Source organism: Lineus longissimus, chromosome 17 (assembly GCF_910592395.1).
Source record: "Lineus longissimus chromosome 17, tnLinLong1.2, whole genome shotgun sequence".
In the NCBI taxonomy this organism is placed as follows: Eukaryota; Metazoa; Nemertea; class Pilidiophora; order Heteronemertea; family Lineidae; genus Lineus; species Lineus longissimus.
In genome coordinates, this window is record NC_088324.1 from 7,580,073 (window position 1) to 7,592,898 (window position 12,826).

The window sequence follows — 12,826 nt, forward strand, 5'->3', positions numbered from 1 at the left end:
TGTTTAGGCCTGCCTTATTAATTATAAACTCATTGTTATCTGGTTGTGTCCCTACTTAACAGTATGCGATCTCTTTCAGATACTGGGTGTCCTTGCGTAATCTGGTCGTGTCCCTACTTAACAGTATGCGGTCCATCATCTCCCTCTTGTTCCTGCTCTTCTTGTTCATCGTCATCTTCGCCCTGCTTGGGATGCAGCTCTTTGGAGGAGAGTGGAACTTCCCCGACGGCAGGCCCGCACAACACTTTGACACATTCAATATGGCCTTATTAACAGTGTTCCAGGTAAGTAAGGCCAAACGTAGTTTAGTGCTTGGGTTCTGGTTCGTGGAAATCGTGGGAAAGAGCCAAGAGTCAAATTAGAGCTCATCACATGCTCTCAACTCAATATTTCAAAACTGTTTTCTTTGTTTGCAGATCCTAACTGGTGAGGATTGGAACGTGGTGATGTATTATGGTATTCAATCGCGGGGAGGTGTTGACGGCAACGGAATGTGGTATTCCCTCTACTTCATCATCCTCGTGCTCTTCGGTAACTGTATCCTTTCTCAATAGCCTGCCATTTTGATCTCTCTGATGGCAATACTTGAGGGGGGGGGGGGGCTTGCTGTCATCATAATGTTGATTAAGTCTTTGGGAGAGTTCTTTGGGAGGACAGAGCGGATAACTTAGTCGGGATGAGGATGCAGGTGTGTGTAAAACTGATTTCTTTCTCTGAAAGAAAATTACATCAATTTCAGTTGCATGGGTGAGAAAAATATCGTTACCAAGTGCTGACAGTAAGTTCTTTCAGCTCGACCTGACTCAGGTTGTGATCTGCTGTTTTAAATTGTTTGAAAGGGTTTCCTTGACCATTCGACCAGACACCCTACTGAATGTCTTCTTGGCTATCGCTGTTGACAACTTGGCAAATGCCCAGGAACTTACTGCTGCTGAGGAGGAGGCAGAGGAGGAAGAAGAAAGGGTAGGTTTAAGTGCAAAGGAAATCACCTTAGCAACCAGTGATTGCTTTGGTGGTTGCTTAGCAGCAATGCAAATTGCCTAGCAACCTCCATAGCAACCACAAAAAGTGCATGCCAACCATCAGAGCAACTATGAAAATTGCTTAACAACTAACCGCAGCAAATTTCATAGTATGCAGTTAAAATAATCCTTATTTCAGGGTGATAATTGCAATTGCCTATCAGTGCTATAAGCAAGCAAAGCGCATGTCGCCTCTTGGGAATTTCACTCCCCGCCTGGGCTTTCCAGTCAGGTGTTCCGGCTGCAAATCTTTGCAAAGCTATAATTTGTTTTCACTCGTTCTTTTTTTTGTGTGATTCTCATTTCCTTTTCTCATTTCATGCTTTCTACTTCATTATCTGTCACTGTCACATATTTATGAAAGTCTTATCTTCTCTCTTCAAACAGTTTGACCAGGTTAGATTTGTATGATGAAAACTATATGTGCCCATACATTTTTTAATTTTGATCATTGAAATTCCTTTGAATGTCCCAGATTTTCCCAGTGTTTTGTTTTTGTGGAAAATACAGTGATGATCTGAAGATCAGATGACATTATCACTATGACAAAAACTAGTTGCCACCTCTATGATATTTAGTGATATAAAAAGACTTCGATCCTAAAGTTAAAACTTTTTCTCTCCAAGAACAAGAGTTGATAGCATAACCAAAGGTGAGAAAAAGAAAGCGAAAAGAAAAACGATTTTGCCGTTTCGTGATCAATTATGGGTGATCCGCTTTACTCTTGTACATTTCTGCTGTAAATATATATTAACAAGGCGTCTTACATTATTGCTCTGCAGCTAAAGGTATGGAAACCTTCGCTCATTGAGCTCGAATATAAATTAGTTGTAGAGTTATTGTAAATCTTGTGTATATATAGTAACTTGTACATCTTATGGTTCTTTTCAATTATAGGACAGTCAGTTCCAGCTGCCAAATTGTTGCTTTCAGTTCAAACTGCAGCATTAAGCAATGGCCATACTAGCGATGGTAACAATATGTTGCTATAGCTACTGTTGCTATGGGTTACTGTGTTGACATCCTAGCAACCAGGTGTAATCATTTTGATCACTAAGTAAAATAGTCTTCTAAATCATGGCCAGTATGGTTAGTAGCAGTTGTCGCCAAACTAGCCATGATAACGAAATGTTGCTATAGCTATTGTTGCTATAGGTTACCATGGTGACATCCTAGCAAACAGTTGGTCACTAGGCAACAAATTCCTCTTAACTTCTGAGACCGGTAGTTCAGCTTACACGTATATGTAACTTGAAAAGAACCCACTGAACTGTGAATGAAGTGTAGTCAATGAGTAGCACTGCAATTAGTACTAGTCAAATAGAACGTTGTGCGGTGTTGTCAAAACTGATGTCATGCATCAAGAAATGTTAATTTTTTTTAAATGGACGGGGCTTCCAGTTTCACTTAATACATGAGTTGAAAACGTAGTGAAGTCAAAATTGCATAGGCTTGGTATGTTCAATTTTGTATTACTGAATATAATTTTTTGCTAAAAAGACTTAAAAATCCTGACTTAAAAATTTGTCTGTAAGATTAAGAATAGCAGCAATAGGTGTTATTATCCAATTCAATTGTTTCGGCAAAAGTGCGATTTGCGGAACCTGGGATAGGAGATTTCTGACTAGACCACCCTATTGTTCTATGAGTTTGATCACCAATAATAATCAACGACAAACGACTAAACCTGCTTGGTTTGCCGAAGTGTAAACAATGTGATTTTCTAAAGTGCGAATGATATCAAACAAAATGAGATGAAATTGACTTGATATGAGCTTCATGTTGCCAAAGTTAGGCAAATCTATTGATATTCTTGGAGTTATTCAACATTTTGTGTCTGTAGATCAGCTTCATGTTGCCAAAGTTAGGCAAATCTATTGATATCATTGGAGGTATTCAACATTTTGTGTCTGTAGATCAGCTTCATGTTGCCAAAGTTAGGCAAATCTATTGATATCATTGGAGTTATTCAACATTTTTTGCCAAGGCACAGTTCGACAAGTTGGAGCCCGATTAGTTATCCTAGAGTAGATTTATCTCTGATGTTGTACAGAGTGTGATTTAGTATGTAGAAACTTCGATGACAATTGGATGGAGTTTTACAAGCATTGCATTTCCGTGTTGTTCATTGATGTTGCAACATTAGGTCTTGCCTGTGGATATAACTTAAACACATCACGTTTGAGCTACTAACAAATGTGTAGAAATGTCTTTTTAAAAAGAATATTATGTAGAATTCTGCTATTTCTAACCAATAGATGTTAGTGCTTAAACTTTATTATTTAGCCTAGTTGTTCTTTAACGTGTTTTCCTCAGCCATATCAGCGTCGTAACGATAGGTGTATTACTGATAAAATGGCTCAAAATTGTTTTTAGAATATTGTTTAAAAATATTAATTGACTGCAATGAATATTTCAAGTACGGTTCCTATTTTAGTTCAGTGTTTTAGAGTAGAGATATGCTAAACAATTGTTTTGATTTGATATAAACATGTATGGCTGTTGTTGTAGGAAAATAGTAAATTGACATGTAGAATTTAGATCAAAACAATTTCAAATTTCAACTGTGGATTTCTTCCTCCTGAAAATATTTCCAAACCGCATCTTCCTTTTCTTTGACCTTGACTTTATCTGTCTCTGACCTTCATCTAACATATCTAATAATCTTGACCTCTGACCCTTATCATAGAGCCATGCATCACCGGTCTTGACATAGCAGAAGCTAGCTGTTTGCATTGGCACCGAATCCTCTGTAATTAACGTAAGCCTGTCCTTTTCATCAAGACAGATTCTGAACATGTCTTCAGTCTTGTCAGTGAAGTGATAATATTTCACGGAGTTTCAAAAAAATACAAAAAGGTGGCCCTTGGACGTCTTAGTCGAGATGAGGTTTCTCATATGTTTTGATTCAAAGGTTGTGTATGGTCGTAGTTCACTAGTGCATGCATAATGATATTTTGGGAAGCTCCTAAATGCCTCACATTAGTTTAACCTTAACAAAACATATTCAGCTTTTAGAGTTAGTTTTCCACAACGTTAAATCCTTGAGCATGCTTGATGTCTTAAGTTGACGTTTTGTTGTACTAATTTCGTCTCAGGATGTGAATGGTGGGCACGTTGGTTCTGTCTAAAAAAGCCGAGGGTTTGGGAATCATGCCTATAAATGTCAGCTACCTTCTTCAAAACTGGCCGATGAAGAGCCATATCATATAGATGATGAACCAGCTTAAGTATATGGGTATATAAATGCTATGGGTCAGCGTGAATATCGGCATGATTCTCAACACCCTCCCATCACTTCAGCACTACACCCTGCCCTATAGGATCTGGTGTCTGCTTGTTACTGTCTCACCGCATTAACTGTGGACCACCCCTGCTTCAAAGAATGCATCGATGTTTTTTTGTTTACATCACCGTGTTGTATTGAATTGTTTTCAGCGTCGTCAAGAAGCTAAAGCGCAAGCCGAGGCAGAATTTGCCGACGAACAGGTGGTTAGAACGCCCTCTGTGGGCCAATTCATAATTCAGAATGACTATTGTGGTGGCCGTTATTCCTTTTGTTTACTGCCTACACCTATAATCACGTAAAACAAAATCGATCTTTGCAGGAAAGGCAATAATTGTCGATACCAGCTCGTGATAATTTGAGAATTTGAAGGATATAAAGTTGTGGGATATTCAAAGTCACCGATATTTTGGAATTAGGAATGAATTCCTTCCACACAAAAATTACTGCAAACGCCCAAATTTACGCACTGATTTATTATTGCGAGATTGCAAAGATTTTTAAAGGAATAGAATTTACACAATTTGAGGTCGTTTGCAACATCTGCGAACTAAAACCGCAACAGTTTACATGAACGATAGGCAGTTTGACTTTTTGAAAAATGGCCGGCATCTACTCTTGCTGTCACGCACGTTCCTCTGGTTTTCCATCTTTGCTCATCTTCCTCTGTGCGCTGAGAAACGTGTGGTGATAATTTCATGAACATAGTCGAAACATCTTCGTGCCGTTTTAAGCGCTGCGCAAACGAACGATATTAATCGCAGCTAACTTATCATTGCTCTGTGCGACAAAAGGATCTCTTGTCTGCAAGTGAAACTGGTAATCGCTGGGTTGGATGTTGACTGGCAAGTTGCTGAAACCAGCAATGAACATAGCAAACAAGCGATTTTCGTAGCTGGCAATTTAAATTGCTCGTTTGTGCGGCACTTTAGAGGGGGCACATTAGAGTTCCTCTTGGCTTGTGAACGATACAGAGGTTGTTCAGAATTGACCAATAGAACTTGTTTCGTCCAAAAGTCTCATGAAATTAAATTCACATGAAAGACAGAAAGTTGCCAAGAATTGCATAATACATGAATAGGGGTTTTAAGCTGTCCAATCCTCTACAGGGTGCCGAGAAAAGGGGAACAATAGAAGTTGATTGTTCACCTAGCTATCGTTATTTGGACACCTTTTCTGGGCCACCATGCCGCGGTATTGTGATAAAATCCGTTTGATATCTCTGCATCTTGGTTAGGATCCTTTTACGTATATGGATAGAATCGTAAACAAAACTCGCCCTCTTTTTACAGAGTTTTATCGGTATACGTATAAGTCGCTGTTCTCAACCTCCCTATTTTGGAGGAGGTTTAATACTTCAAGGTTTTGGGAAACACTTTCAATTGGTGAAGGAAAATTATTTTTGTTGTAACATCCTGCCTGTCATCCTTTATTTCCACTTTCATTTCTGACCCAGGCAAAAAGTTAATGTCTTGCCATGGGTTCTTTTCTTGAGTTTTACATGAATATCTTTATTATCAAAGTAATTACCATTGATTACATTCAATTTGCATGATAATTATTTAAGGTTTTTTCCATCAGTTGAAAACGTTTTTATGTCACAGAGAACTTCATAAGTGCATATTTGGTCAAACAAATGGGTTTTTTCTTCAATTTTCATGCTTAAGTTTTCATGTGATTTGCAAAGTTATTTTCATGTATTATTGTTTCTCGAAATTTGTCTTGCATTTAAAGAACTGAAGGGAGTTAGTTCCTTTACACTTTTGAAAGGAAAAGCTGTTTTTGACAGAAAAGTTGCTCTTTGGTCGGCTTATAAACTTGAAGAAAGTTCAGTTGTTAAAAGGTCAGCAAATGACCTTGTTCAATAGTCAGCAAATGACCTTGTTGAGAGTTCGATCAGCCAATGACCTTTCTGAAAGGTGAGCAAATGCCCTTTTTGAATAAACAGCAAATGACCTTGTTGAAAGGTTTATGTTTGGCAAATGACACTGTTCACTCATAGTCGGCAATTATTTTACAACTTTCATCCCAGGTCAACAAGTAACCTTGCATTGCCTGCTGTCAAGGTCAATAAATGACCTTGTGTTGGTCACAGGTCTGTGATAGAACGTTTTTTAAGTTAGTTTTTTTTTAAATCAGTCATAATTGACACAAATCAGACTCAGAGCAATTTCTCTGTTAAGGTTACCATCAATACATTACAGTTTGCTTGAAAATGTTGATTTTAGGCTACTAAAATACTACGTTATACATACATTTATTTTGATAGATTTTATTTTCCCTACTTTGAACGTTAAATGCACATAGTTTTGGACACGTTTTGGAAATTACCTCTAGGCATATAACTATCTATTAGATACAAGATATTTAGATGTGATGAAAATACTCGATCTGCACACAAAGTGAAAGTACATATATAAGGGGATCCCATGGTTGTTGTTAATTCGTCTACAATATGGATTTTGGAATCTTTAGCCCAGGCCTTGTGGTATACCTAGAACCAGTATTGTAGTCTGGCGACACATTTTAAGGATGGATGCAGAGTAGACCTATATGGTTGTCAAAGTATCACCTCACCACAATCAAACAGCCTGGGATGGCTAGAGTGACATGGATAGGGATAATACAATATTACATGTAGCATTTAGTTTGAAGTCGAGTTGAATGATGTGATGCAAAAATATTTCTTTCGAGCAGAAATAGACAAAGGTGTTTTTGGCTTTCGCTGATTTCCACGAAGCTTCTGTTGGTGGCAATTCTTAATTCACTGCTTAGCACGGTTTGATTTTGCGTGCACACGTTATTACTTTATACGGCTGCCGGTTGATTTCGATCACAACAGCGCATTTCACGTTTTATTTTGTGTGATTTGCTTGCCTCACTTTTACCTTGGTTGATTGTAGCGTATAGAGCGACTTCGGAGCATTACCATAAACCTCATACCTAGTGATTCGCCAACAGCGTATAACTCTCTGGTAAGACCTAGATTACAGGTTGAATGTGCCCAAGCTTGCCTATGGTGGTACCTTGTCCAAATTGGTCGTGTTTGTTCGTTGTTGCCGATAATGTTTAGGTGCCCATAGACCCCTTCGTCCTAGAAGCTGTGAGAATCATACACCTTGAAGACATAATTGATTCTTATCACATCAAATACTGGTCTAAAATCAACTTTTGCCTTAATATGGGATCCATTTAACAGCAATTATCTACATAATTGTCTGGAGAAAAGGCTGAAGAAGAAGATAGCGAAACCTTTGGTTGCTTGGCGACAACTTTTGTAAAAAAATCAGTGGACGGGAAAATGATATTAGTTGTGATCATAAGTTGTTTATTATGGCTAGCTGTCATTGCCTGAGTGACGAACGTATCTGCATACCCTTCTTATCGAAGAGGATTTGATATAGACTCCCCAAATCCTCCCTGCAATGCCTGTGATGCAATAGTGGACATAGTTGTACTTGTAGTTTAATGGAGAGTGAGTTCACATCATAGTTGCCGTATTGTTTGTTGTTTGCGCTCGGTTGATTGTGCTTGTCTCTATTTTCTGTTTCGTTAGCTTCTAGATTCAGTGTGCTTATGCCCTATTGGCCAATACGATTTGAGTTATTTCCATAGATATCCTCTCTTGCCGTTGGCAGCCCTATCTCGTGCCTATGGAGTGTGCATAATTGTGTGTACACATGCATCATGGCTGCAGAAATCACACACCCAGTCCATGATGGCGCTTTGGAAAAATATTGTGGCCATGTCGTTGATTAAGAAAGCAATGGACCTCGACTAGATACCCATGCGGCCTTTTATTCCGAAATGATTATAGGCCCAGATTGTTCTACTGTCTTGTCTGAAATACTTCTAAACGTCAATTTAATGGAGAATTTCTGATAAGAGAGTAGTATTGCAAAATGATTGCACAAAGGGGGTTTTCTTATGTTGAAAGATATGTTTCTAGGGTTGCATAAAGAGTGCAAAATATTTCTGGACAGAATTAACTAATCGCATAGCTGGAACTTCCTTAAAGAGACAACTTGGCAATGAGGTATGCTGGTTTTCCATGACACTAAAATGGCTTCCAGCACGACTGTTAATTCTCCAACAAACAGGATGTGAACAAAAATCAAACTACGATAAACAATGCACTAGAACGACATGTAACCGTAGGCCTGCCTGAAATACACTCGGCAACACTGGTGAAAATCATTATTAGTGATCACCATTTGTGTGTTACTACCTGTGGCGACGCATGGTGACAAGCAGGGGTATTAGCTTCCTGGATAGGTAAATACGATGCCAAAGTTGTCCCTTTAAGACAGCTGCGGAATACAGGTCGTTTGGACCCCACAGCACTCTTTCAAGATTCCAGTTGAATTGATATCATTGAGTAGTCTGCTAAGTTGGAAAGATATCGTAGTCAGTGTTTGGTTCGTTGTTGTCGACACGTTCTAATCCTTTGACATGTTTGAAATGATTAAATTGGTGCTAAATTTTGTGTTGTTAAACCTTGAAATGTAAGTTCAGTATAAAGAGATTAATATTTTGTAAGTTACCACCTCTGAATGTTTCGACCGTGTCAAATGATGAAGAGATTGTTTTCTGTTAGTTCCTGAAACGAGTTGGCAGTGAAAGACGTGTGGTCATCATTTAAGCAAAGGTCTCGGAACAGCGAGTTGTGCCAATTCGAGCGACAACCCTCTCAAAACTCCAGGTCGACTAAGCCATGGTGGTACAAGTACAACCAATTGGCGAGTGTCCTGACAAAATAGCTTGTTTTGGCAACAGTTTGCAATTCGGGGATCTTTGCTTGACTGGTGATACTCTAACTATATATTTACTGAAAAATTTGAATCTTTTGTGTCCTCATCATCCGAATGTTCATCCACATAACTTGTAGTGGGTGTAAACTTTAGATAATATATTCAATTGAAAGAGGTTTGATTTTTAAAAACTGGGGTAAAAAGTAAATCACGTTTAGAGTGTTTTTTCTATCACATTTATTGTGAATATGGGCCATATCTGGTTGCAGAATGGTGGATTCCACCAGACGTCACAATAGCCCTTGCAGTTCTTTTAATTTCTTTCAGTTTTGTCTATAGTGTTCAACTTTTAACAACATGTTATCAAGTATAGATTAATCCATACTTGATGTTATCAAAAAATAAAGTTATAACTTCTTGAAAAAACAAAATTCAGACCTCACAAATATGTACTCTGGGATAAAGAGTTCTGAAAACCACAGGTTTTGGTGAGAAACATGGGTGCACATAAACATAAGAAAGTCACTGTAAGCGCAAGAGAACTTATTGACAACATCTTATATGGTCTTGTTAAATTAGGTTTACTCAAAAATGGTGCCATTTCATCCATTTTTGATTCCGTTGACAAAGTCCAGTGTTTGGTAATGTTTTGTTGTCTTTCCAGCGCAAAGAAGAACATGCGGCGGAGATTGGTAGCGAGTTCACTGGCATCGACCCGCCCATGGTCAACATCTGCCCACCGTCCCCACAGAACAATGAGGACCCAAAGACAGGAAACTTCAACTTGTAAGTAGCCCTTCTCGCCTTTGTTTGTACTATAAATGTTCGAAGCCTTTGACAAGCCACTGAATTCGATTCCTGTAAGCTTGAAGGTGGCCTGTTTTGGGCAACAATTGCTGTTATGGTCAAAAGTAACAGAACTTTTTGTATGCGTTGATTTGTCATGAGTTGTATATGAAATATTTCACACATAGCTCTGTGGCACAATAACACTGTAGTGTCCTTAAACCTATATCTACTACGCCTATGAAACCTACCGTCCCTGCTGAAATATCAACTGGGATATGTATGAATTGAAAGGCACCACTGCCGAATTCATAGACTGTAATAGCGCACAAAGAAAGATATGTTACTTCTGACAAGCACAGTGTCTAGATCTTAACGTGATGGAAGTATGAATGTTTTATCAAAAAAGAATGACGTTACTCGAAGAGATAACAGCTCCCAAAGTTTTCAGATGTTGGCATGGAAGAAATCAGTTAAGGCTCAAACTCAACAAAGAATCCTGAAAACAAATTCAGTAGTTCAGTTGGACAGTTGTTGTTGTTGCACTGTGACAAATGCACAGCAGCCAAATGTACATAAAGACAAATTTACTTAGCAACAGTTGCTAGGTAATATTAGCAACAATTGCTAGGCAACACTAAATGCCGAAAAAAACTGTTTTAGTTTGCAACCGTTGCTAGGTTACACTATGAGTGCATAGGAAACGTTTTACTTAACTACCATTTCTCGGCAACACAACAGTTTTACTTGACAACCATTGCTAGGTAACATAAAGTGTGCATAGAAACAGTTTTACTTAGCAACCATTGCTGCGTTACACTCGTTGTGCATAGGAACAGTTTTTATTTACTTAAGTGGGATGAATGTGTCATGTCATTGTTACATTTTAACCTGAACTTGGCCTGTAATGAAGCATTTGACAAGATCTGCACTCTTCTGTTGGCCTTTTTCTCCCTCCCAAAACATACTCACAAATACTTACGATCTGGTGTTTAGTTTGCACCTGTTTATGGAGTATGCATGTTTTGGATTTAAACATGCTTTGAAATGACCTGGACTATATTTGACCGGGAATCAAGCTCCCTTTAGCAGTTTAGAACAAAATCTTGTTGCCAATCCACCAAAATGAAAATTGTGAAAATTCTATTTTGTTCAGAAATTTTCGTGAATTGTAAGAATAAGAAGGCACGACGAATGTGGTGTCTTAATTGCTGATTAAAAAATCGGAAATTTACGTGAATGGTAAAAATAAGAAGGCACGACGAACATGGTGTCTTAATTGCTGATCAAATCGGAAAATATTCGTGAATCATAAAAATAAGAAGGCACGACGAACATGGTGTCTTAATTGCTGATCAAATCCGAAATATTCGTGAATTGTAAAAATAAGAAGGCACGACGAACGTGGTGTCTTAATTGCTGATCAAATCAGAAATGTTCGTGAATTGTAAAAATAAGAAGGAACGACGAACATGGTGTCTTAATTGCTGATCATATCAGAAATTTTCGTGAATTGTAAAAATAAGAAGGAACGACGAACATGGTGTCTTAATTGCTGATCATATCAGAAATTTTCGTGAATCGTAAAAATCAGAAGGCACGACGAACGTGGTGTCTTAATTGGTGATAAAATCTTTCCAAACAATATGTGTTTCAACGTTTTGAATAAATTCCAAATTATTCTGTGAAAACACTATCTTATGGCCTATGTGGCTCTTCACTCATTTAAAAAGCTTGATTCTATGTCGGATGAGTGTCAAGGTCATGTGACTCTGCAGTAGCTGCTGCTGTTGCTGGCGCATGCGATTGTGTATATACTGTGTCCTTTAGTCGTTTACTTAATATAAACCTCTATTTCATTACAAAGAGACGAGGGGTAATGCTGTTCTCCATCAAATAATGGTTTCATTTTCTAAACTATGGTGTGGGGATAACATTTCTCAAACGTTTTATCAAACTGCATAATGCTTAAGACATAAACGAATAGACTATTGTAGTTCAAGAGAACCCTAGTCGAATCACTTGCGTCTTTTCCTAGCAATTTTCCTCTAAAAAATTACTTTACAATGTTCTTGCCATCTTTCTTTGATAATTACGCTTTATTACTTTTCACCCAAAAGCGACATTACAACTCCACTCCTGCAAAATTACTACCGTGAAACGTACAATGGGTATGTGAAACTACTATAAATTGGTCTGTCATAAGAATGCGTGAACTACATGAGTTTTTGACAAAAACTCCATCCTCTGTTTTTTTTGTTTTTTTAATCATTTGGGTCATTCAGGATTGAGGCTTGAATAATTTGTTTGTGAGTGTACCGCATGCCCTCGGATATGTGCATTGCGGACCGAAACCCTTCCACATTGATGGCGCTCACATGGATGGTTAGTGTGTTGGTACTTTAGAGTCGTTTAAATATTCCCTATCTTTGTTATATCCCAGTAAATTCTCGCCAACCACCTTCAGGTTAAAGGTGTCGGGGGTTCGCGTTAAAACAAGGATAAAATATGGCCATGGTGTCCAAACATGCATGTTTGCGTCCCCACTTCCCTTTTCATTGATCTCCTAACATGCCTAATAGTAAGATAGTAAGATAAACAACAAAAGAAGACCTTTGTTTGACAATTTTCTTTCTGAAAAAGTCATTCCGAGAAGCGAAAAAATCATCCATCCATAAGGGCACCATCCACATGGGCATGTATCCAGATGGGCGTGGCACAAGTGAGTGCATGGATTGTGCTGTTTGCTCTCTCCAGTCTCAGCTGCCCGAAGCAGTTTTGGCTGCGCTGACAAAAATTGGTGTAGGATCATTCGTTGTTAGATCGCACAGGCAACCACAATGCTAAGTTGGTCCCTGTTTATCCAGGTTTTCGATTTCTCCTCGTCAAAGCCTCAATCATGAACAACCCCATTTGACCTGGCTTATACAGCACTGTAGTGCATTGATGATTTTAACGCTGTCACTAATTTTGCCCCTGTG

General features: G+C 38.4%; 1 protein-coding gene across 32 annotated transcripts in view; it reads left to right on the plus strand.

Moving 5' to 3' along the window:
* Positions 1-12,826, plus strand: part of LOC135501822 (voltage-dependent calcium channel type A subunit alpha-1-like) — a 348,627-nt gene that overhangs the window by 239,010 nt on the left and 96,791 nt on the right. For 30 of the 32 annotated variants that reach the window (XM_064794169.1, XM_064794155.1, XM_064794185.1 and 27 more), the window contains 5 exons: positions 80-284; positions 417-537; positions 863-963; positions 7,212-7,283; positions 9,724-9,845. In XM_064794169.1, the coding sequence (XP_064650239.1) occupies positions 80-284; positions 417-537; positions 863-963; positions 7,212-7,283; positions 9,724-9,845 (621 nt within the window). Of the gene's footprint in view, positions 1-79; positions 285-416; positions 538-862; positions 964-4,460; positions 4,512-7,211; positions 7,284-9,723; positions 9,846-12,826 lie in introns of all 32 variants that reach the window. The other 2 variants (XM_064794162.1, XM_064794166.1) reach the window with 2 other exon arrangements.